Genomic DNA, 27,397 nt, shown 5'->3' with positions numbered 1-27,397 from the left:
ATTGTCCAGTCTGCGTTCAGTCACCGCCGCGGTCAGACGTCATGTACAAAGCTATCGTTTATTTATTATTGATCGCCGCGTGCCGCGGGCAGCCCCGGGCGGCGCAGTATATAGTACCTAATGCTCAGTTGGAGGCTATTTACCCTAAGGGACTGAGGGTGTCAGTACCAGGTATGTTAATCCAGCTTATAGTTCTAATTGCAGAAAAGATTACACCCTTAATTTTATCACATTAGTGTCCATGTTCGGAATTACCCGGCATCATCTTTTAGGAAATCTATTAATCAAGAACGCGCCGGTAAAAATTATAATTTTATTTTTTATTTCAAACACCTTTAGTTTTATATGTAATTTGGATGCCATCAAAAACATAACTTGAAAAAAAAACCAAGTCTCAGTTCTTCTACCGTAAAAAGTATTGAGATCCATGTACTTAATACCAAATCGGTTAATTTATTCAGTCCCTACTTAAGGGATAAAAGATTTTAAATATTAATATGGTCACTATAAGATGTTGTTAGGTTACCTCATTACGTAATAACTTAAGCCAGAAGGTCCTTTAAGTAGGAACTGAATAAATTAACCGACTTGGTATTACATGGATCTCACAACTTTTTTTTTACAAGTTATGTTTTTGATGGCATCTCATTTATTTTTCTAGATAGTCCTATTTTTTCCTTTCTGGTACCTTCTACTTCTTGAATTCCATTATATTATACATATACAGGTACACTGATTCATTCACTGCAAATGTAACTTTTGCAATCCTATACGTTTATATGTAATTCTATACAGTTATTTAATGCAGTTGGTGTATCTAGAAAACTGGACCTAAATTGCAAAATATTTGAGTTTTTCTTTGATTTATACACTAAACACTAATTGTTTTCCAAATTTGAAGTATCTATGTCTGCTAAAAGTGCCTTAGAGTTTTGATGATCGGTCAGTCAGTGAGTGTGACAAAATCAAGAAACATTGACTAGTTATAATTCTTACACTACTCGTTCAACTTTAATGAAATTTGAAATATACTGTGCCTGTAATATAATGCCTGCTTGGTTACTGAAAATTCAGGCTTCTAGTTTTATCCATAACGAAGTTATAGGGGGGGAGGGGGGGGGGGGGTCGAAAATGGGCTGAACTGCTTCGAGAAAAGAATGGTACGGCCGTGCCGCTTTTCTTATAGACTTGGCGGGGGCACTACTGTGCCCTCAGATGTTTTTCTTATAGGTAGGTACCTATATTCCTCCCTATTTTATAAACGGGCAAAAACATATTTTAATAGTCTTCATTATAAAATGGTAAGTACAGCGGCATCATAATAAGTAATTAATGTCAACTAATTTTTAAAGGAAATAATATTGCTTTAACCAACAACAAAAATATTAATTTAACAACTGATATCAAATGATCGTCTCAATTTCCCGTCCATTAGAGTAAAGGTTGACTCACGCTACACAGGGGCAGGGCCGGGCCGGAGCTTCCGGCGCTTCGTTTTCTATGGAAAGCATTACGTCATCACCGGAGCTCTGTAGTGGCCCGGTGCGGGCTCGGACCTGAGACTAGCCGGTCATGCTATGAGCAAAAATCGGACTTCCCGGAGCCTCCGGGCCACCCGGTGACTCAATTCTTCCTTTCGGGTGATATTCCACTAGTCTAAGATCTTTGTCCAATGTGCATTGCGTCTCACTCTCTCATTAAGCAAAATGTCAGACGCAAATACACATTGGACCAAGATGAAAAACCAGAATACCACCCTTCGCAATGTGCATGCTCGGATGTGTCGGTATATATTTGCCAAAATAAGAAGGTTACAAAACGTCATAAATTTGTTTGTTAAATATGGATGGTATAGCCAATACATTACTTGGTCGGGTTATATTTTACTCGGCGCAGAGAGAAGTTAATTAACAATGACTGCCAATCTCTATATGAAACCAAATTTCTGTAAATAAAGCTACACAATTCTACATATTGCCGGTTTTGTGGAAAGCAATAAAAAAATAGTACTTATATTTATTTTAGTCACGCTGGCTCCACATTTTACTTGAGATAGTTGATAGCGCCAGACAAGTTGCCTAAGAATTTGTTACCAATTTTAATAGTAAATGAAGTGGAATAAAAAAATGTTCAGAAGAAGCAGAGCTTTAAGAACTAAATACTGCCGTTTCGTACATATTGTCGGATTATCATATTATTGACAATGAAATAAATTATATAACAAAAGAATAACGTACTATAAGTATATAGAAGTCGTTACGTAGCCGCCTGTTGTCTGCCTCTACATTTAATCAATTGTTTGTTTTTTATTTTCTTTTGTATCTTTTTACTGAGGTGTTCCAATAAAGAGTATTCTATTTATACATCTATCTATCTACGCAAGGTTTATTACAAGCGACTTAGTTAAGTATTTATTTGACCTATGTATATTTATTTCCCGAACAACGCGGTATCCGTGAAGATTCAGTCTTTATTATTTACTTTTCCATGTTAGGTGTTACTACATGAAAGTCGCAACGGTCGCAATACGGGCGACTCGGATATATACGTCAAAATTATATAAGTTGCATAATGTCTTGATTTATTTTGTGAAATACGGAGGTGTTGCGGAAATGTAATTTAGTCGGATTATATTAAATGAGATATCTAGTAATGTTACTGCTTGTAAAAATTATTCATTAATGAGCATGTAGGTTATAAATTAATATAAATATATTAATTTTTTCTCATATTCCCACTTTTCATTTCGTACGAAGTTGATAATAATAATAATGAAATATCTCGTTAATAAATTTGTAGATTACGGGAAACTATTTCTTTTACTTAATTTAGAGTCCAACTGATCTTCTGTAAATCTGCCTGCAGAGAGTACGAACATCATATTTCAGTGCAGTTATTGAATTACTCATAAAGGTGCCTATATTTCATTTGCAATCTGTCGTTGGCGATATTATTGCTAACTGCTCGCGTACGATGCATTCTCCTGAAATAGATAGGCCATACATTTTTTCAGGCTGTAGAGAGCAGCACTAGCATGTATTATAAACCTGAGAGTAACTTATGCATACTATGCCTTAAACAGTTTTTTGACAAGTTTTCACTATGGCATTGATGCATCAAGGCGTTTTGGTTACAGATGGTCTAACGCGAAACGAAATTTCGTTACCTATCTGCCTCTCTGTCTATCGAATATGCAAGAATGATGGAGGCAGAAACCACAATTTAGATTTTCCATTTCGCGGTAGGCCCCGTGTGCGTTAGTAACGCCCTCTACGCAGAGTTTTGCGTAATATTCCCTATTTTATGCCTATTATTACTGTAACTACTGAAATAATACAATAATACTCTTCGTATGTTTTATTGTTCTTAAATTAATGATTAAGACGTGGAACGCATAATTTCATCAGGGGGAAGGGGAAGCCTATGTGCCTCTCTTTCGCACAAAGAAAGATCGCGCAGTGATAGAGAGGCGAATAGATGAACTAATGAAGTGGTTCGCGGTTATAGCCCTTACTGTATTGTAGTATCGTAAGTGTCAGGATGTCAGGACCATGATAGCTATTTAAAACGATATATCATGGTCCTGACATCCTGACGCTTACTCCCAGTTTTAGTACCTTTTTTGTATTATTTGGTACATGACATCAAAAAAATTTTACCTCGCTAAAAATCGAGAAATATTGAAAATAATGTGGTCAAAAAAGTTACAGTTAGAATAAACTTTGTATGTGCACAGTGGTGCAGCCACTCAATGTGAACCGGGCCTTCAATATAGTTCAACAGTTAATATTGTTGGCTAAAACAGTTATGTATTTTAGAGAAGTGTAAATCTTGAGCGTTTCGGGGGTTTGAAGACACGAGGGTTAAACAATTTTTTCTAACGACTGAAACACAACATTTTTTATAGTACATATGGTACTACTTTACCGCACTAGGGCGTTAATTAGCACTTTACGCGCCTATGTCGAAAATTTAAAGTGCCATATGTACTGTAAAACGTTGTATATGTGCGAATAGATAATTGGCAACTCGTTTCGATTTAAAACACTCCTTTCGATCGTGTTTTAATTTACTGCCACTGGTTGTGAATAATTGAACTCGTTATGAATTAATGTATAATTACCACACCAACGCCAAAAAATATTTAAACTTCAAAATCATCACAAGTCGTCGTCGTCGTTAATTTTACATTCCTAGGTGATAAAATATTTCAAAATTTGAATGATTAAATTACTTTGCATTTCTTGTGAATAAAATGTAAGTAACTTTCCCATCCGTTTTTAAAGAATAACGGCAATACATGCGAAAGACCGACTATGACTGTTAACCACCGAATCCCAGCGCTCAAAATGTATTCCACTGATGTCATGCTTAAAACAATCCAACATTTTGAGAATAATATGGTTAGTTATAATTTTTTACCCCTCTCATTTCTTGAAAATATAAGTAATTATGTTGAAACTCAGTAAGAGTTGCTGGAGAGATGCTATCTAGCAACCCTTACTGGACTTGTACTCCCTAACTATAGAGCTATTTTTTAATAAGTAAAAAGAAATGCAAAAATGCAGTTACTTCTTTTACAGTCAAATATCCATTAACTTTATAACTTTTTAATATTTTGTGTTATACGTTGTATCGATATATGTGTACCCGAAGTCGATAAATGAGAACTCTCTATGACAGTTCAAGAATGCCACAATAATTCCGGTCTCTGTTAATAATAGTTTGCTACCTTATTGACGTGCATTTTTACATATCAAACAAACAATAAATAAAAAATATTGAATGTGGATACATTCATCCTCCTTAGACGTGGCTGCTACAGTCTTCACGATTTTATTTGCCGTGTGATCATCGCTTTCCAGTTGCAGCTTGGTGCCATCGAGGAATGTCCATAGTATATGAAAAAAGAAAAATGTTTATAATACCATTCATTGTATCACAATATCGACTAAGTACTACTAGAGGGCACCTTTAACCTTATTTTGGCAATGTTAAATATCCTTACAATTGTCTATTAATGATAGTTTTCAGTAAGTAGCTCATAATTGGGTAGTTTCTCCCCTACACCCTAAATTCATCCAACGAAATAAAATGTTCCGTAGGGTATACATGGTGGCCTATTTAGATCGTTCAGTATGGGAAAGTTTGAAACTATAACACATACGAAGATCTGTTCCTAGGAATCATGCCATCGATTTTCTATATATAAAGACGGGCCAATAACACCTGCTTTGTATCTACTGTTTTATTTTTGAAGATTCTATACCTATGTTATAATTATCACCTACTAAGTTTTTGAAATTAACAAAACTAAAGCTATTTTAGTCTAACAAGCATATTGTTATACTTTCTCTTTCACATATGTAAACTATTGAATGAAAAACAATAGCCCATAGGTAAGCCCATATAATATACCTAAGCCCTAACTCGTAAAATACTTGTCAAGGAGAAGTTATATTCTAATCTTCATGACCACGTTTCACCAAATAGCACTGTTTAAATGCAAATATAAAAATATACTATATGTAAAATATTTGAAGAGTTTCATCCATTATTCCTGGGATCCATTATCAGAAATAGATCTTGACTAAAATGAAGCTTAAAAAATAACTTGCAGAACAATCTCAACGAAGAAGATATCGCCAAACGTGAAATACGCGTAGTTGAGGTGTTCCGTCTGGTCTTCATCAGCAGTTCCACTTAATTAAATGTCACTCACTTTTTTAATGTAAATGCTTGATTTGTTGATACAACAACAAATATATACAGGGTGTTTATTTAGTCACCTGCAAATAATTTACGAGGTGAATAATAGGTCATACATTCCTTTGTACATCTCTACAAATCTTATGATATGAGCTCTGTTCATGGGTTCTGCTCGTTTGCCTCCTATATTTAAAAAAATACTTCTACTTAACATAACGCCATTCCTTTGTACATCTCTATAAATCTTCTGATACGAGCTCTGTTCATGGGCTCTGATCTTATGCCTCCTATATTTAAAAAAATACTTCTACTTAACATAGCGCCATTTCTATGTACATATCTACAAATCTTAAGATACGACCTCTGTTCATGGGCTCTGCTCGTTTGCCTCCTGTATTTTAAAAAATACTTCTACTTAACATAACGCCATTCCTTTGTACATCTCTACAAATCTTATGATATGAGCTCTGTTCATGGGTTCTGCTCGTTTGCCTCCTATATTTAAAAAAAAATACTTCTACTTAACATAACGCCATTCCTTTGTACATCTCTATAAATCTTCTGATACGAGCTCTGTTCGTGGGCACTGCTCGTTTGCCTCATATATTAAAAAAAAAAATCTACTTAACATAGTGCCATTTCTTTGTACATATCTACTTATCCTATGATACAACCTCTGTTCATGGGCTCTGCTCATTTGCCTCCTATATTTAAAAATATACTTCTACTTAACATAGCGCCATTTCTATGTACATATCTACAAATCTTATGATACGACCTCTGTTCATAGGCTCTGCTCGTTTGCCTCCTGTATTTAAAAAAATACTTCTACTTAACATAACGCCATTCCTTTGTACATCTCTACAAATCTTATGATATGAGCTCTGTTCATGGGTTCTGCTCGTTTGCCTCCTATATTAAAAAAAATACTTCTACTTAACATAACGCCATTCCTTTGTACATCTCTATAAATCTTCTGATACGAGCTCTGTTCGTGGGCTCTGCTCGTTTGCCTCCTATATTAAAAAAAATAAATTCTACTTAACATAGTGCCATTTCTTTGTACATATCTACTTATCCTATGATACAACCTCTGTTCATGGGCTCTGCTCATTTGCCTCCTATATTTAAAAAAATACTTCTACTTAACATAGCGCCATTTCTATGTACATATCTACAAATCTTAAGATACGACCTCTGTTCATGGGCTCTGCTCGTTTGCCTCCTGTATTTAAAAAAATACTTCTACTTAACATAACGCCATTCCTTTGTACATCTCTACAAATCTTATGATATGAGCTCTGTTCATGGGTTCTGCTCGTTTGCCTCCTATATTTAAAAAAAAATACTTCTACTTAACATAACGCCATTCCTTTGTACATCTCTATAAATCTTCTGATACGAGCTCTGTTCGTGGGCACTGCTCGTTTGCCTCATATATTAAAAAAAAAAAAAACTACTTAACATAGTGCCATTTCTTTGTACATATCTACTTATCCTATGATACAACCTCTGTTCATGGGCTCTGCTCATTTGCCTCCTATATTTAAAAAAATACTTCTACTTAACATAGCGCCATTTCTATGTACATATCTACAAATCTTATGATACGACCTCTGTTCATGGGCTCTGCTCGTTTGCCTCCTGTATTTAAAAAAATACTTCTACTTAACATAACGCCATTCCTTTGTACATCTCTACAAATCTTATGATATGAGCTCTGTTCATGGGTTCTGCTCGTTTGCCTCCTATATTTAAAAAAAAATACTTCTACTTAACATAACGCCATTCCTTTGTACATCTCTATAAATCTTCTGATACGAGCTCTGTTCGTGGGCACTGCTCGTTTGCCTCATATATTAAAAAAAAAAAAAACTACTTAACATAGTGCCATTTCTTTGTACATATCTACTTATCCTATGATACAACCTCTGTTCATGGGCTCTGCTCATTTGCCTCCTATATTTAAAAAAATACTTCTACTTAACATAGCGCCATTTCTATGTACATATCTACAAATCTTAAGATACGACCTCTGTTCATGGGCTCTGCTCGTTTGCCTCCTGTATTTAAAAAAATACTTCTACTTAACATAACGCCATTCCTTTGTACATCTCTACAAATCTTATGATATGAGCTCTGTTCATGGGTTCTGCTCGTTTGCCTCCTATATTTAAAAAAAAATACTTCTACTTAACATAACGCCATTCCTTTGTACATCTCTATAAATCTTCTGATACGAGCTCTGTTCGTGGGCACTGCTCGTTTGCCTCATATATTAAAAAAAAAAAAAACTACTTAACATAGTGCCATTTCTTTGTACATATCTACTTATCCTATGATACAACCTCTGTTCATGGGCTCTGCTCATTTGCCTCCTATATTTAAAAAAATACTTCTACTTAACATAGCGCCATTTCTATGTACATATCTACAAATCTTATGATACGAACTCTGTTCATGAGTTCTGCTCGTTTAGCTCCTACTTAAAAAAAATCGATTCTACTTATGATCGATGATCGATCGATCGATGATCGATTCTATGATAAGAGTATGACCTCTGTTCATGGGCTCTGCTCGTTTGCCTACTATATAAAAAAATCTACTTAACATACCGCTGTTTCTTTGTACATATATATCTACTTATCCTATGATAGGTACGACATCTGTTCATGGGCTTTCCTCATTTGCCTCCTATATTTAAATAATACCAGACAAATGCGAGCCGGACTCGCCCATCTAGGGTACCGTAGTTTTTAGTATTTGTTGTTATTGCGGCAACTGTGAAAATATCAACTAACTATCACGGTTTACGAGATACAGCCTGGTGACAGACGGATAGACGTACTGACAGCGGAGTCTTAGTAATAGGCTCCCGTTTTACCCTTTGGGTACTGAACCCTAAAAAGGAACTTTTACTTATCATAGCGCTCTTTTTGGATATACTGTATAGTAATATTGAATTTACTGCTCTTCTGACCTATTTCGGTACCTTTTATGTACTTAGTACTTACCTACATACATATTAAGGTTATACAACTATTATTTCTAGAATCAAAAAATCAATACAAACAAACCTACGTAATATACACGTATTTTAAAAACATAATCCTCGAAACTCGAAAGCTCCTCTTTTTGTAAATGCAATGCAAATAAAACGCATTAAACTTAATCATGACGTCACGATCAAGTATCATTTAATAAGGGGCGTTTCGTGTGTAGATAACGATTGTCAGATTTGACTCTCATTTCTAACTTTTGTATTGCTTCAATGTTATGGGTCCCATAAAGACATGTTTCTTTTATAAAAACTTATTATCTAGCCGATCAACGCAGTTGATTGAGGAAGCTGCCATACAAGACAAAAGCATTTTCAAAGCGACTTTCTCTTAGAACACCCCATCTATCCGTGTATCTATCATAATTTATTTCAGGCAACTAGCGGCCCATAGATAAATACCTTAAGATTAGCATACACATTATAAAAATATATTTTAAAACTAAATACTACAAATCACATTATTTTACTGCGGCATGAAACTATTTATCATAAGACATACCCTTTGAGACTGTCTACCCATTGTTTTTGTATATGACAGCTACACATCCTTTCAGCAATGGCTTTTAGGAACTGCAAACTAATAATCTATGGCCCGCTGATTTTACCAGTGCAATCAGTCAACTTCGGGCAGCTTGTGGCATGCAGTTGGGGAGTAACGATCTCACGTACCCGAGTGTTCCTAGGGAGTTCTGTCATTCGAAGGAGGGTGGGTGGGACAGGATTATCTGCTTCTGGGTTGCCTTGGCCGGCCGGCCAGGGTGGAGTCGTTAGAGCTATAAGTTCCAAGGGAGGAAGTGCAAGACGCGAGTTGGCACAGTGGCTGTTACAGCCACTGGGTTGAAAGCGGTGCACGCCTCTCGATACCCCTGAGCCGCTCACACCAGTGTTACTCTTGAGCCATCCCAGATGTCGCTTTTTGTGTCGTCTGCCGGAAATAAAATTGTATACCGTTTTATTAGGTAGGCGTCTGGTTTTTTATCCCATAGCTCAGTGTTTAGCCCATCGCTTTCACACAATAACCTAGTTTATTTTAGATTCCAACAACTCTCAATAGTCCTTACACCCTGTCGGGCCTGCCTCTGCGTGCGTCCTATGACATGGGCAAGGGCAGCATCAGCTCGGTGTACATCTTACATTTCATGAACGTGTCAAAAGGGCCTCTACGTTAGGTTAGGGCTCGGCGCACGCTTCTCAAAGGTCCGGAATACCATTGTTCCGTGATGGGAAAGACATACAAATTAAAATAATAATAATCGTTAATGCAATGCAGTGCTCTATTTGTCAAAGAAAATAAAATTGTTTCAAACTCACAAAACATTCATTCTTATTTTTGCTTATTTTTTCATACATTAAGTATCTTTCTGTAAATAAGATCACAATTTTCTCTCTTGTCAGATTTATTTTACTATTTGAATAACATGACAGCGTCAAATGTCGTAAAAAGTATACAAGTAAAAAGGTTTAAGAAAAGAGTCCGCAACATATTATTTATTAGACCTATTAGCAAAGAATATCCTATTAGTACGGTCGCGGAAATTGATTCTTTAGCAACTTGCTGTTCAAGTAAATTTGGCTGTACATACTTATGGTAAGAGCTGTCCATTGTAACGTGACACGTTAACTGCTAAAGAATCAATTTCCTCAACTGTACTTACAAGCTAAGCCTAAAGTGCCATGGCAATTAATGCAAGCTTACGAATAAATACAAAAACCGGACAAGGGCGAGTCGGACTCGCCCAACGTGATTCCGTATTTTTTTTAGTATTTGGTTTTTTATATACTACGTTGGTGGCAAACAAGCATACGGCCCACCTGATGGTAAGCAGTCTCCATAGCCTATGTACGCCTGCAACTCCAGAGGAATTATATGCGCGTTGCCGAGCCTAACAACCCTCCTTCCCCTCGTTGAGCTCTGGCAACCTTACTCACCGGCAGGAACACAATACTATGTTGTTATAGTGGCAATAGAAATACGTCATCTTTGAAAATTTCAACTGTCTATCACGGTTCATGAGATACAGCCTGGTGACAGACGGACGGACGGACGGACAGCGGAGTCTTAGTAATAGGGTCCCGTTTGGGTACGGAACCCTAAAGATGAAAACTGCTGCCATGTTACTATACATTTAAGAAACACAGAAAATCTGGAATTGACATATTGAAAAAATTATATTGTTATCTTCTTCTGCACGACTTTTTAGTATGAGGAAGCTACTTAGGTACGTAAGGCTACCCCCGATTCATTTGTTATGAGGGGGCTTAGAGCACGCATAGCACAAGGGCTACGCCCGACTTTCTCAATATGAGGCCGCCGCTGTAGCCCGACGTCAGAGCGTTCATATCATTTCGGGCTAGCATGACGGGCTACGCAAGACTCCTTTGCCATCTCACTTACTTAAAAAAAATCTTAAATTTAATACTCTTTTACTTGAATAACCTTTTCACTTTTAGTACATGTATGGCGTGCCTAAAAATTATATTTTTATACATTTGAACTTCTAAACTAAGTAGTAGCTTACCATCAGGCCGGCCACCAACGTAGTATAAAAAATACCTACTTTCCACTTTTCTCTTTTGGTTATCTTATAGTTTTTGAGTAAAATAGCTGTGACATACGGACAGACAGATAGACAGACAGATGGACATGACGAAACTGTAAGGGTTTTTGCCATTTTGGCTACGGAACCATAAAATGCACACTGTAAATTTCAACTACCTAACCCACTCGTATTATAGATCAAAAATTCATTTTCCGCAAGAAGTAAGTAAGCCAGTAAGTAGTTTATTTTTTGTACTTGTTAGACAATTCTATCTTAGTGTACCGAACTCAACAGTTATTTTTTTTACTTTGAGAGCGCACCACCGACATTCTTAGTGGTGTACGCGTATTTCTCTATAGCTGAATGTTTGTAGATGATTATCTTATATCGATACTTTAAAATGTTGTGGTATTCCTACAGCCATTTTAAATATCTTCTCTTTTAAACTTAAGTTTTTCATGCATTCCTGAAACGGAACAAGTCTATGATAGGATTGATGGGAGAAAATAATGCAAAAACGCGGCATTAAGCAAAATGATCATTTGTGATTCAGGGTTAATATCTATCGGGTATCACTGAACCCCAACGGATATATTTTTGCAATACAACACAAATGCACACCTCAATAGAAGAAAATAATACTGAAAAACAATAGGCCTGTCTACTCGCTAAGAAGCACTTAGGGCAGCTTGTGATGAGTCAATCTCTAAGTAATCTGCCTAGTTACCTACCTCAAAACGAGACCGCTTTTCCATACAAACGTAGTCCCCATTACGGATAATATTTTTACAGTACATATGTTGCTACTTTACCGCACTAGTGCGAAAATTAGCATATTACGTTACTGTGTCGAACATTTAAAGAGCCATGTACTGTAAAACGTTGTACGATACATGTGCGAATAAGTAATTCGCAACTCGTGTCGATTTAAAACACTCCCTTCGGTCGTGTTTTAATTTATCGCCACTTGTTTCGAATTTCCTATTTTTCGCACTTGTATCGTAATGTACTATTACAAAATTGGATGTAGAACGAAGAGAATATCAATATCCAGAGAGGAAAATGGGAACTATGTTTGTATGGAGAACCGGTCATCCCTTTTCCTTTTAATAGTTTAATATGCTTCGGCACATGATTATTTGAGACAATATACACGCATTGTATTTCCATTACCTTAAGCAGAGAACACGGTGGCTTCGAAAGAGTCTCGGGTCATGTGGAAATAAAGCTCTTCACATAATGTTGTGTAATTCTCCTTTTTCCGAAAGTGTCCGCGAAATGTCCAAATGCACAATTGCCCAGAGTATGCAGTATTCTCTTCATCAGCTATTATGGCAGCCAGGGCCAATATTTTGATTTTATTATTTATTTCTATATCGACTTGCTTCCCATCGAACCAATTTTTTCAATATGATTGACATTTGTGACATTTGTCATGAACAGTCCGTTATTTGGACGGCTCGGTGAGCTCGGACAGCCCGGCCCGGCCTGTCTCGCGCTCGGAGACTCAACGATAGTGTCAACGCATAGAGATACTATAATATAGAGACGATGGCCCGGTCGCCCCGGCCCCGGAACGGTCCGGCGACGGTGGCGCTCCTGAAAGTCCGTGTGACGGCTCGCTCCGGTCCGCCCCGGCCCGGTCCTGGCACTGTGTAGCGTGAGTCATCCTTAAGTTGACCTCCGGCTCTAAGATATGACAAGCAAAATGAGAAATAAACAATTGTGTAGGTATTCTTATTTATCGTGTATTACATGTAAATACCTATGTAATAACATCAATCTCTTAAGGAAAAAAATGAGTATTTTTGTTTTTCCTGTTAGTGTGTCAATCATTGTACCAATCTATGTTCAATTAAGCAATTAGCATTAGAAACTAATAGACAGGTAAATTCATCAAGTGAATTCAACTACAAAAGTATCATTCTGCCATCAGAATATTTAATTGATTCCATATTTGTAATCGCATTTTGTAATTTTTGGCAATTTTTATTGCTTGTGAAAAATTGATATGTAAAAGTACACCTGTGGCTTATTTGCTGAACTTTTGGCCTAGGGTGTATGTATATATGGAATATACAGACACCCTTATGGAAACAAGTTGACATCAAAATCAAAAAAATATTCAGCAAGTAATATATGATAATTGACACCATCCACACTACGAGTGTCAACTGATAATTTACTCCATATTAAGAGTGGTACCTAGTGGTAGTGGTAGTGGTAGTGGTGGTGGTGGTAGGGGTATTAGTATACCCCTATCTTAAAAAGCCGAATTGTTGGATTAAGTTATACTATTAAAATTCCCAAATCGTCCAGTCATTGGCTCAGCACAACGCAATTACCGCTAGCTCTCTAAAAAACTGCGCTAGCCAAAGGCATTGACCTATTATAGACTGAACCGAATTGCCTTATAAACTATGAATCCCGTGTTAGATACGCTGTTTTTATCTCAGATCTCGAGAGGTTTATTAGCCCGGGGTACCGGTTTGGATGGATGTTATTGTGGCTTTTCTAATTTAGTTACTTCTAAGTCGTTTAGTTTAAGTTTTAGAGAAGTATGAAGGCAATTAGGATTCTAGGAGGCTATTAGTTCCGCCGTGTAGGAACCGAATACGAACATTCTTTGCATACAATGCTGTATTACATAGATTTTTGTATATCGCGTGTTAGTGTCGCATGTATTTATACTTTTTTTTTAATTAAGCAATTATGACATTTATGACACATATATTCTACTCGTAATCCACATGTCTTCTTTGCTCCAATGGATTACAAACAATGCTATTGGTTAATTCCCACACGTCTCCATTCATCTCCGCTCTTCTCCGCCTCAGTGGAGAGGCATCATTAAGACCAGCTACACCAAGCTACACTTCTCGTAGTTAAGTGTCAAACTTATAATTTAAGCAACAAACATTTGGTAGGTAGGTAGGTCATTCACAAGCCCCCTATTATTCAATACAATACAAATCCTGTTTGTTGCACAACCTCAAAATAATATTTACAGAGACATATATATTACATGATACATGACAACAGGCGGCCTTATCTGTTATTTAATAGATTTGGGTAAAAATATCCTACAACATGCCAACTTTATAATATAAATCTAATTTCCAGACGATGGCTTCTCCCTCTTCGCCTTCCACGGCAAGTTGAACGAGGAGATGGAAGGCCTGGAAGGCGGTCACTGGTCCAGAGACATCACCAAGGCCAAGGATGGAAGATGGACGTTCAGGGACCGAGAAGCGCAACTGAAGCTCGGGGACAAGATATATTTCTGGACGTATGTCATCAAGAACGGCCTGGGGTATAGGCAGGATAATGGGGAGTGGACTGTCGAAGGTAGGTTTTACCTAAAAGTTGGAATTGTCTTCTTCTTTATCGTATCCTCATGACTAAAGCACGTGACGATTGTGGTCAGTTTTCACCAGTGCCCTCTCCTCCGCTCTAGATCTTAGGCCCAACTAGGCTGTAATGTGGCTGTAGTTTCCAACGTTTTTCTGTCCATCTCACGAGTTCCATACGTTCTTGCACCTCCTTGTCTTACGATTAATGATCATGAGTTTTTTCTTAAATGTAAAGTGTATAACAAATCATGCTTCGAATTTAAGAGTGTAGATGGCTGAACGGATCCGTACATTCCGCGATAACCGATAGGTACCACAAAATTTAAGGTATGGTATAATGTTTTGGGGAAATGCGACTGACCGTGAATTGGTTTTCAAGAGTCAAAAGAAATGTTTAAGATCAGTATGCGGTATTACAACCATGGATTCATGTAAAACTCATTTTAGAGAATTAAAAATACTGACAGTTCCTTGTTTATATGTGTATGAAATAGCAACCTATGTTAAATGTAATATATATTTCATACCATATATTTCACCTGTCAAACTCAAAGACTCGATTTATCAATCTTCTTGATATCCGATGGAGCTGAAAATTTGCATACATATGTAAGTCGGGTGACAGTGCAATATTATGGTACCATCAAACTGATCTGATGATGGAGATAGGAGGTGGCCATAAGAACTCTGTGATGAAACAACGCAACCTTATTGTGTTTGGGGTTTTTTGAATAGTCTCGACGAGAATTAGTTACCCGTTGTAAAAAAAGTACAGTCAGCGACAAAAGCTTGTACCAAAAATTTAATTTTTGCCAAAAACTTATTTAACAATGTACAGTCAGCGTCAAATACTCTGTAGCAGTCAAAGTGGCCAAATAGTTCGGTACACCATACTAAATATATGGTGTACCGAACTATTTGGCTACTTTGGTTGCTACAAAGTATTTGACGCTGACTGTACACACTGTCTGTCTAGTAATATTTTTTCTCGTATCGTATTTTAAAATAACATTGATATATTAGAAAACACAACTTCGTATGATGCACCGATAACACTACTTACTGGATTTTACTCCAGTAATATTGGGCATTTCTAAATCCCTAAGGCACAAAAGCATGTTCAATTTCAGCTCTGAACTAAATATGCGATCGAATAATCGGACGAAAAGTCTCCAGGGTCTGTTAGGTTTTCTAATAAAATCAGAAATTGAGTTGGTTATTCGCGTGCTGCGGCTAATGAGGTTTATTTTTAGTTCGGTAATAGTTTTGTTGCTAAGTTTTGTGCCGGAAAACACGCAGTCAACGCACGTTTATCCAAACGACAAGTAAAATTGGACACAGTTTTTGTACCACTATGTAACAATGAGCAAGTTTAGTTATATCCACAAACAACGACGATTGTACAAGCTTTTTTATTAACTTGCAATGTACCTATGTATATACGGGTCAAATCTTGCAAGTAAAATTTGACCCACTTCCCGACTTCCAATGAAGCTGAAAATTTCCATACATATGTACAATACAATATTATGGTACCATCAAGCTGATCTGATGATGGAAACAGGAGGTCGCCATAGGACCTCTGTGATAAAACAACGCAACCTAATTGTGTTTTGGGTTTTTAGAATTGTCTCAATGAGTATAAGTTACCCGTGGAGAAAAGGACAGACAGTGATGAAAGTTTGTATCAAAATATGTCATTTTTGCCAAGAACTTTGTAATTTTCATCTCTTTTTGACATAACTACTACTTACGACAGCGCTTCAGGGATGTTCGCCGCGGAACGAACTGATGTTTTCTATGGCATCAGGCGCTTCTCTGGTGTGCCGAATGCGAGGCAGGCACAACAGCATACTCAAGTTCATAGCTGACAGGGTGGATTGTACCTTCCTGAAATTTTGGGTTCAATTAATTATAAATAAATAATGTAGTAGTTAAGTTACTACGTAGCCATAAGCCATATTCATCATCATCTCCTTCCTTGCCGTATCCGGCAATGGCGACTCTATCAAACAATTCTTATCCGGATTATGAAATGCCCTTATGTGGCTCGCAAAACCAAACTTTGTTTTGAAGATGCGGTCACACGATGCGCAATGGAGTTGTCCAGTCGAGTTGCGGGTGTATGTGTAGGAGGGCTTAGGTCGCGTCTTGCGGATATGACGCTTAGCATCTAGTCTTCCAGACGCTGCTGCTCAAATTGAGCTACTTTCTTGTGAACACTAGAACGCCATTCCGATCTTTGCAATGCAATGCCCTCCCAGCAGTCAGTCGGTATCCCGCAAGCGACGAGGTGGCGTTTGAGAACGTCTTTATGTCGCAGGTATTGGCCCCCCTGCTTCCGGATTCCACAAGAGAGCTCCGAGTAGAAAATTGCTTTGGGCAGTCTCTCATTCTCCATACGCACGACATGGCCACACCACCTTAGCTGATGCTTCATGACATCATATTAACAATCAGCCATATTAACAATTATACGGATAAAATTTATCTGAAATAAATAATTAATAATAACTCTCCCGTACATTTCGTATTTATTTATTTATTTTATTTTATTTATTTCAAATAACAAATTGTACACTAATGCCAAATCGGCACAAATTGGAACTTATGAACGTATGAACCTAGGTACTTTTATTTATTGGTGTGACTAGCGGCTGTAGCACGGTTGCATTTTTATCACTTGTCACTATGTCTGTCACTTTCGCACTTACATGCTTGTTAGAACGTGACAGGCATAGTGACAAGTGATAAAAATTAGATCATGCTCCAGCCGCAGGATTCGTTGCGAGTGCGAGAGCGAGAGAGCAAACCAAAAATATTTAAAGTTGTAATGTCAATTAATGCAATCCACACAGGTTATATTTTGCACAGATAAAATAAAATTAAAATTATAGGTAAGTCACTATATTTACAAAGGACTTTCACTTTTACACAAGTAACTGAATTATATACATATGTATGTAGTTATTAAGTTCGCCTTTACCTCTTATGAATTGTCACTATATTTTGTACAATATAATTACCCTATTTTCAGAATTCGTCTACGAAAACGGCACCAAAGCCGACACAGGCAACAACCCGAACTACCAACCAGAAAAACCACTACCAACCCCAACCTCCACCCCTATCCAGCCCACCCAACCTCCCCCCAGTTGCCTACCGACCCCTACGGTAGTGCTGGGGAAGACCGTATGTAAGGGGGCGCTTATCTTTAGTGAAGAGTTTGATAAAAGTGCCGTGAAAGATTTGAAACTTTGGGAGGGGGAGAACAAGTTTCCTGATGTGCCGGTAAGTTCCATGAGACTTAGACTAGAATTCGAATTTATTACAAGTTTTAACGTAAAAGCAGGTTTCCTCACGATGTTTTCCTTCACCGAAAAGCTAGTGGTAAATATCAAGTGATATTTCGTACATAAGTTCCGAAAAACTCATTGGTACGAGCCAGGATTTGAACCGCGATCTCGTGAGGAAACCTGCATACATCTGCGAAGAAATTCAAAGGTGTATGTGAAGTCCTCAATCCGCATTGGGCTAGCGTGGGGACTATAGCCCGAGCCCTCTCGCACATGAGAGGAGGCCTGTGCCCAGCAGTGGGACATATATAGGCTGAATTATTATTTATTATTATTATTTTTAACGTAAAAGTCAGGATGTGTTCCTTATACTGGTTTTCTAAACAAAGCAGCAATTGAACAGCCATTGGACGTCCAGTTCTTCTAATTCACGTTCAGTTTATAAACTATAGTAAAACTTTCGCCAGAAATGAGCGATCAAGATATTTAGGATAGTGTTGTGTTCCTGCCGGTGAGTAAGGTTGCCAGAGCTCAACGAGGGGGGTGGGGTTAGGGTCGGCAACGCGCATGTAACTCCTCTGGAGTTGCAGGTGTACATAGGCTACGGAGACTGCTTACCATCAGGCAGGCCGTATGCTTTGTTTGCCTCCGACGTAGTATTAAAAAAAAAAAAATTTAGGAGACGCCACGTCATATCCTCGAGTTCACGACAGAGCAACGATGCCGCAATGGTGGTCGTAATTGTGGTTCCTCATTTTTTTTTCAAAGGCACATATACATAATCAATCAATTTTAAAGTTACTCGCCAAACTGCTTATGCGGTTTGTTGGCGAGTTATGCGTTTGTTGGCGAGAATAATATATGTCATATATGTGTAGATAAAATCATAATACATGTGTAGATAAAATAACTCCACAAAATTAGGTATTAAAACACTGATTCAATGCCTACTTATACGTACTTCGTTCGTTTCATTAACCCATTCGTAGCCTTTCATTATGTAGCAGTCACATAAACTACTATTTCTAAACACACTTTCATCACTTATCCTATTAGATTTAGTTTATTATTTCAACATATATTGCTAGAAAATGTTCTCTTCGGATACATCTGTCCGACGTTGTATCTAGTCTAGTGAATAACAATATATCACTAGATCTGTCTTGGATCTATTGGTTGGATCTATAGAGAATGAAGGCTTTTATTACGGCCTGGGGATGCAGTGGCGCATCGTCCTCCCAGCCTGTGTGGGCGTATGAAGTAAACCTATGTCATTGCATAAGAATAATATTAAGTAATACCTACATATTGTAGTAAGCACCTATTTGACATTTAATTTTATACGTTCAGACGTACTTTCAGAGTAACAACAGTTGAAACCCTACAATGACTAAACTATATTACTGGTTTTTTTTTTCAGGATTACCCGTTCAACGTATACATGACGCGAGGAACGATGGAGCTAGAGAATGGACAACTGGTCATCAGCCCTAAGCTGTTGGACACTATGTATCATGACGGCTTCGTTCAGGAGTCCTTGGATTTGAGCGATATGTACGTTACACATAGTGGCTTTGTGAGCTATATATCTTACAAAGCGAAGACACATGGCTCTGCTATTTTGAAGAAAAAAAAAAACAGATGTGTAACAAAACTATACCTGTTCACCAAGTCGCTCGCTAATGAGTGACTTGGCGAACAGGTATAGAGCGAGAGAATTGGATCAATTATGAATAATAAACTAAGGTCAATGTGGAAAAGACCGTTTATAAGGGATGTAGATGTAGTGTAGGGACGCTCGGCCGGAAACACAGGCGGGCTATCGATCACGTGTCGCGTTCATTCAGCCCAATTCCCTGAGGATGAACGTGCAGGTTACTGTCCCGGCTGCATTCCCACACTATTCTCCTCAAATCTTGTTTTGCCGTCTATAAGGGAATACCGTCTACAAGCTTTTTCGTCGCTTTTAACTCTTGCGTTTTATACATAGGTACTCAACTTAGAAGGTTAGTACAGCAGAAAGAGTGACACTCTTTCTTTTTGGCTGTCTCTGAGCGACGTACGAAAATACGAAAGAGCAAGCCCTATGGCGGTCTTCCCTGCAATAAATTGTAGATGCCGGTTTTGCCCGCATTGACCTTATTTTTATTATCTGCCACCTAGATAGGTGCGTCAAAACTCTTTTGGTTGTCTTGTTTCTGACCACTCTGTCACTCTTGTATCTGTCTTCTATCAAATAAATAAATAAAATCGATTGCTATTGTATGTCTTTCTAGCTAAAGATTATATTTTACACGAAAAAAAATTAATCTCATACACGTGACGGAGTGGAGTTTTACCACTATGTCACATTTATTAAGGAACAAAAACGAGACAACAAAATGTTGAAAAGTTTGACTTGTACAAATCGCATTTTGCATTTCGCAGATGCACAGGCACCATAGACACCGCACAGTGCAAGCGAGTAGCGAACGGAGCGGATATTCTACCCCCTGTCACTACGGGGAAGATCACCACCAAACACAAGTTCAACTTCAAGTTCGGCCGAGTGGAGGTGATGGCCAAGATGCCCGCTGGGAGCTGGTTGATACCTGGTTTGTACCATATTTAGTGTGATTGTCATTTTTCCTCCCAAAAAAAGTGCTGATGATAGTGAGAATAGAGAAAAAAAAGTTCATAAAGCGAACCTTGGGCTCTGAAGCAGCAACAACAGGTCGCAACCGGGATAAACGCTAAAATTAAGGAAATATGCCCTAAAAATAACAATTCATCCGTATTATATTTGACGAATTCAATCCCTTTTGTCTTCATCCTGTGCCAGAATGAATATAATAAATATCAATTATAGTTTCTAAAATATGATCTTAGGTTAAATAGAACTCACCGCTGTTGCTTGCTGTGCAGATACCTATAACATAATACGGAGACGGTCGACCCAGACTGGTTTAGCAAGCTCATTCAGTTGCCTTATAAAAGCCACATAACAAAACGGCTGTTGATTTATAAATTAGTGCTCAGAATTGTTCGCAAAGACTCAGTTCATATTACACAAGCATGGGCCGAGCAATCGAATTCTCCTTAAAATTACATTTAACACACATAACAATATTAACAATATACATACAAATATATCTCCCCGATTTTATAGCGAGTTGTTAGGGAACCCATACTTCTTCTTCTTTTAAAATATGGCCTCCATCAAATCTATGATGATTTTACCAATGTCAAATGTCGTTGTTCAGTGGTAAATTTTAAGTGTGCTCGTAAAGCATGACGTCGTTCGGTACTTGCTTTTAGTAAAGATATAGCTGGACTTTACTAAAAGCCACGATGGATTGCCAAGTGTTGATTAAAACATGGCTAAGCACGTTTCAAGATTAGTTTTTCATTAGCTGCATACTTTCACGATAGTTCACTGCATAATAAGCTATCAATATTACACTTTAAACGACATTAATGAGCAAAACACGAAAAAATATTCTCGAGACGACTTTGTCATCTTGAATCTCAACGACAACTCCGGGAACTCATACATTCCACGACTCTTCTCTTTCCGCACAAACTCTAATGTCGCTAGAGTCCGGCGTCACGTAAATATTTCATAAAGGCCAGTGTTCCGTGTTTCGAACTGCAATTTTTAAACATTCACTTTTTTTGCTACTAGATAATTGGTATTTATTACCTTATTTTTTTAGAAATCAACTTAGAGCCCCGTGAAAACTTCTACGGTTACCGCCGCTACGAATCCGGTCTAATCAGGGTAGCCTTCGTAAAAGGCAACGCCGAGTTCGCGAAGAAACTGTACGGAGGTCCGGTACTGTCCGACACGGATCCGTTCCGGTCGCAGTTGATGAAACAGAAAATTGGCATTGAGAATTGGAGCAGTGGGTTCCATAATTACACCATGATATGGAAACCAGGTAAGAGTTTTGACTTATTATTTACTGAAGGGTGAAACCAAAATGGTCAAGTAGAAAATGTGCATTGATAACAAGAACAGTAAGCTCGGTAATTCTATGTACACTCAAAGAGAATTTGAAATAGAGGTGGATTGTCAAAGGAAACTTTGTAGCGACGTAAATTTACTGCCATCTTTCGGCACATAATTAAAACTTTTAGAACGCCATTTGACTTTAATCCTTATTACTTGACTGATATGCGTTCAATTTGCTTAATATCAAAAAGTGGCGCCATCTAATGGATCAAAGGCCAAAGGTATAGCAGCATTGTTTCGAGCGATGGCGCCATAACCTTTAGGTAGTGCCCGGTACTCTTTGGAACAGTATACTTAACAAGTATGCTATATCATCTTTTAAATTGTAGTTTGTAAACTTGTGAAAAAAGAAATTGTGCCATTACTTATTCAAATAATTGATTACGCGTTTTAGTTGATGACTCGAGATTTCCAGCGGGACTTGAAACCCACTCACAAATCTCAATCTTAGAAGTAAATCTTTGAACGACTGGTTTGGCCTAGTCGGTAGTGAACCTGCCTACGAAGCTGATGGTCCCGGGTTCAAATCCTGGTAAGGGCATTTATTCGTGTGATGACCATGGATATTTGTTCCTGAGTCATGGGTGTTTTCTATGTATTTAAGTGTTTATAAATATGTATATATTATATATATCGTTGTCTAAGTACCTTCAACACAAGCCTTATTGAGCTTACTGTGGGACTTAGTCAATTTGTGTAATAATGTCCTATAAAATGCCCTTCTTTTTCTTATGGAGGATAAGCAGGCGTTTGACCACGATCTCACCTGGTGGTAAGTGATGATGCGGTCTATAGTGGAATACGCTTACCTATGAGATACCTATTTACTCTAGCCTCGAAGAGATCCGTTTAGCTGCCTCCTAAGCCTAGTCGGTAGTGAACCTGCCTACGAAACTGGGAGTCCCGGGTTTAAATCCCGATAAGGGCATTTATTTGGGGTTATCACGAATATGTGTTCCTGAGCTATTGATGTTTACTGATGATCCCTATGGATGATCTGTATAAAAAAATGTTGTCGTCTAGTACCATCAACACAAGCTTATCGAGCTTACTGTGGATTGTCCAATATTTATTTATTTATAATGTTCTGAGGATCGAACTTAGTCTTCGCAAGCAGAGGCAATGGCCAACTATTCGACGTAGGCCATTAAATAATTTTTTCTAAGTATGAAGTTTATTTCGCAGATGGCATGGTGATGCTGGTGGACGGTGAGGAGTACGGGAATATCGAACCCGGCGAGGGATTCTACACAGTCGCGCGGCAGGCCGCCGTGCCGCATGCCGGCAACTGGTTACGAGGCAGCAGTGTCATGGCTCCTTTAGATCAGCTGGTAATTATGTATTCTTCTACCTAGCGTTGTTTCAGCCTTTGCCAGGGTCCGCTTTCCTACTTGATGTCCTCAACTTTTCGCGACCCTGGGCGTCCTCTCGTGAGAGCCCGTTTACGCTCATATCTGCTTTCACGACATGGAGCCGTCGCTTTTTTGGTCTGCCGTGGGGTCGGGGGCCGTCAAGGGCTAGGTGAAGGCATATGTTTCCTTCGTAGTCAGCTGGCCTGCGACAAACGTAGCCGAACCACCGGAGGTGACATTCTTGTACGGAGATACTGGTAATTATATATATATATATATATATATATATATATATATATGTTATCCATCCATCTAAATTACCTCTACAAAATATGGCAACATCGGTATATTGGCGCTTTCAAGCTATCGCTCGCCAAGTCAGTTCAAGAATTAGATTTCTAGGAGTAATGTTAAATCATAGATAAAAGAAATAGTTCCATAATTCTAGCCTCTTAAAAAGTAAAACCACTATACGACTATTTCCATATAATATATATTATGTATGTATATCCCTAATAAGTACAATAATAGAGAAAGATTGATAATACAATGTGTGAATAAGACCAGTTCTTATCGAACACCTCAATTGAAACAATCGCTCACGCATCATGATATTAGAATAGAATAGAATAGAATAGAATTTGTTTTATTCATAAACACTCAAACAGTAATAGACACATACACACACACACACGCACGCACGCACGCACGCACACTCACGCACGCACGCACTGAGATGGTATTGGGGTTGATTAAATATACCATACTTTAAATTTTGGATATTAAAGGTCTGTGATTGGATGTAATCACGGTTGTATAGAAGAGGTCTGAACTACTTTGGGGGTGTCGATAGAAAAAGGCGCATGGCGATTTATATAATTGATATTTATTATCGCAATTTTATTAGGTATGGTGCGTTCCTATGAAAATAAACTATAAGGCATCAATTACGTTAAGCCAATTATTTGGACATGAATGCGAACTCGTAAATTTTACACTGCGGGAATATATATATGCAATACAAACTATGCCTTTTATTGTTTGAATCATAATCAGTATTTGATGAAATCTTTATACAATATAAATTAACGCCCATACCTATCTGGGAGAATTACATTTGTCGTCGGCTCGTCAAATCAAGTAAAAACCCAGAAAAACCAAGATTTGACCCTTAATCATCTAAATTGGTACATATAATTACATCTGTGCTTATGCACTTTAATACGGTAACGATACAATAACTCGTAACTTTATCAACCGAAATTTCCAAGACAGTATACACAGTTTAGGTGAGTAACTATTTAACATGCACATGTTAAATTCAATCTACATGACATGAATGATACAATATCAGGAATTTCCATCGGCAATTCACCATCAAAATATCTGTAGAGATTTGAACCTTTGCGTCGAGCAATAATCATAATATATAATAATAATGAGAATCGAACTCATTAAGGCATTTATTTAACATTGATTGTCTCATCATACATAGGATGTTATAAGCTCAAAATAGATCATACAAAATAAGTGAGCTGACTTGAGCATTTTAACTAAGATAATTCACTGATTAATCTGCTACTAATTCTCTAGAATCGCCCCAACAATGAATTCAGATTATCAAGCAAGAATTGAACTTGTAAGGGTTAAATATGCTGTCATTTGATAAAATGCAACTTGGGCGGTTATTTGTGAAAACCTCATGAAAAGGAACTTATTAGCTTCATGAACAACACCCTAGGTACTTAACTGGATTATGTCGCCAAGAACGGGAACCACTTTTACAAGTACTGCCAATAATATATTATTTGTGTACAATAAAGTATTTTACTACTATTACTAATATTGTCGAGACAATTTAAACTCAGTCGGAAACACTTCTCCTTGCCGGGTCTAAGATCAGAGTGTCCCATCATTAACTCACTTGGCCAACTTAAACAACTACAACTTTATTATCTACATATTATCTTAACCTTAGGTATAATGTAACAAGAGTCATTTCCACTCGACACCCCTCCAGGGTTTTCGACGTCTCCTTGCAAGTGCGCCGTCTCGCTCCTTCTTACTGTGACTCGCATTGTATCGCTCGCACAGGACGCGTTCGCGCCGTCTCCTTCCAACGCATGGCGTCATCAGGAAGCTGGTACTGCCTCGCTCCTCTCGCTCTCGAAAGGAATTTTAAGCGCCATCCACCAACGCCCGTAGCAGACGCAGAGTGTCGTGCACATGTTGTTTGCCTGAAATCATTTGAAAGAACCACGGTAGATATCGATACATATTGCGTTATGAACCGTAAGGTCATGTGCCGAGATACTAGATTAGTTTGATCCTGTGTACAGTAACGTGATATTTGCTAGCATTTTATTGCCTTTAAATAAATATTGGGAAGGCAGATCATAAATTAGACCTTTCTAATTGCTTGTCTCCGTTTTGTTGTTTATTTTAAACAGAGCAGATCATTGTTTGACTACTCATCCAGTTCTTAGAAAGGGTACCTTTTAAACTAGTTGCAATAGCGTATCAATATTTCTAAATTATTAACACCTACTATGTACGTCAAGCTATGTTGCCATCTCACCACGCACGCACACACACACACACACACACACAGTACAGTACAGTACAGTACAGTACAGTACAGTACAGTATTTTGTAACAAACTTTCAAAGCCCGACCAGAAATATATGATCATTGTCAGGAGGCCGCTGTTATTCTCATGTAAACGGTGACAGTTCAGTTTAGTATAAAAAATAGTTACAATTAAATTCCGCAATATGGCGCGTGATCATATATTACTGGTCAGGCTTTACAGGTTGATTTTTTTTCCACCGGCCATACTCTGCGTAGTGAATTTACAGGTCATACTGAACAACTTACTATAGGACCAATGCCGAAAACACAAAAAAAAAAAATTTACTGTCCTATAAAAATCAGCGGCTTCACATCAGCCGGAATGTATGAAACAGACATTTTTTTTGCGGCATTTATCAAGCCTAATTATCACTTGGCATACACTTTAACTTCACTAAATCCAAACAGTAAAGTCGCCATCAGACATGTCAGAGCAGCCAAGGTGCTCAAAAATATCTGAACACGCGTCTATTGTCAAGGAGTTAGAGTGCGTGTTCAGATATTTTTGAGCACCTCGGCCGCTCCAATATATCTGATGACCACCGTACCTATTCCCATCAGCCACTTGGCGACTTGATCAGGATAGAGCTAGATTGAGTTTTATCGCCCTTGGTTACAGTTTTTTTTTACCCAAATAGCAGTTTAAAAAGCCGGCCAAATGCGTGTCAGACCACATATAATGGAGGGTTTCGTACCTATTCCTCAATAACTGATTCATGTTTTCAGTTCTACATCTCCCTGGGCCTTCGAGTGGGTGGTGTCCACGATTTCGCGGACACCGCGGACAAGCCGTGGAAGAACAAGAACAACAAGGCTGTCCTCAAATTCTGGGAAGCTAAGGACACCTGGTTCCCGTCCTGGCATGACGCTAATCTTAAGATCAAGTCTGTTAAAGTTTACGCTTTATAAGTACAAAATTTAAAAAAAAAGTCACTTCAAAAAACTTATAGTAAACCTCTATTTAACTACCGGCTAACGGGTCATAAAAGGTAATATAAACTCGATTCTAAATTTAAAATTTAAACGTAACTGGCTGGCAATTTTTGATCACGGGAAGTTGACAAATACAAATAATTGAAATTCGAATATCCTTAGTTCACCTCATTTTTACGAGATTCTCAAAGAGGTCACTAGATGGCGCTGTGCTTTAATTCATTGCTTAAAATACCGTTAGAGTCAAACCAAGATAAGTTGACAGCGATTTTGATAGCCCAGACGCTGCAAGTGTCAAGTAAACGTCATAATTACATAGAATTTTGACGTTTAAAATAACCCTTGCACCGTCTGGGCTATAAAACTCGCTGGCAACTTATCTTACTTTGACTTTATAAATTTTTTGACTGTGATACAAATCTATCCAATTTTAATAATATTGCTGTAGTGGACAAAACAATGTTTACTTGTGGCATTAAACAATGTATTACCTTGAATGGTTTCAAGAATATTCCTATTTACTGAATT

At 37.8% G+C, this 27,397-nt stretch overlaps 1 protein-coding gene and 1 long non-coding RNA gene across 2 annotated transcripts; one reads left to right on the top strand and one right to left on the bottom strand.

The window, feature by feature from the left end:
• On the top strand, positions 1-27,373 carry LOC133523272 (beta-1,3-glucan-binding protein-like). The gene is made up of 8 exons (XM_061858763.1): positions 1-171; positions 14,434-14,658; positions 17,701-17,954; positions 19,380-19,513; positions 20,387-20,553; positions 21,655-21,879; positions 23,139-23,284; positions 26,663-27,373. The coding sequence occupies exons 1-8, from the start codon at positions 42-44 to the stop codon at positions 26,843-26,845; spliced, it is 1,464 nt and encodes a 487-aa protein (XP_061714747.1). The 5' UTR covers positions 1-41; the 3' UTR covers positions 26,846-27,373.
• On the bottom strand, positions 4,595-11,023 carry LOC133523283 (uncharacterized). Its single transcript, XR_009800209.1, has 2 exons — positions 10,082-11,023; positions 4,595-9,695 (listed from the first exon to the last, which is right to left on the bottom strand). It is a non-coding gene; the product is annotated as an uncharacterized LOC133523283 (long non-coding RNA).
• Positions 27,374-27,397: the final 24 nt, after the last annotated feature.

Source organism: Cydia pomonella, chromosome 12, assembly GCF_033807575.1.
Source record: "Cydia pomonella isolate Wapato2018A chromosome 12, ilCydPomo1, whole genome shotgun sequence".
Lineage (NCBI taxonomy): Eukaryota > Metazoa > Arthropoda > Insecta > Lepidoptera > Tortricidae > Cydia > Cydia pomonella.
This window is presented reverse-complemented; position numbering and strand designations above follow the sequence as displayed.

Excerpts from the sequence above, each read along its gene's own strand:
- LOC133523272 (XM_061858763.1), top strand. The coding sequence starts at position 42 with ATGTACAAAGCTATCGTTTATTTATTATTGATCGCCGCGTGCCGCGGG. Across the intron at positions 172-14,433 it reads ACTGAGGGTGTCAGTACCAG|ACGATGGCTTCTCCCTCTTC; the intron begins GTATGTTAATCC and ends TCTAATTTCCAG. Across the intron at positions 20,554-21,654 it reads TGGGAGCTGGTTGATACCTG|AAATCAACTTAGAGCCCCGT; the intron begins GTTTGTACCATA and ends TTATTTTTTTAG.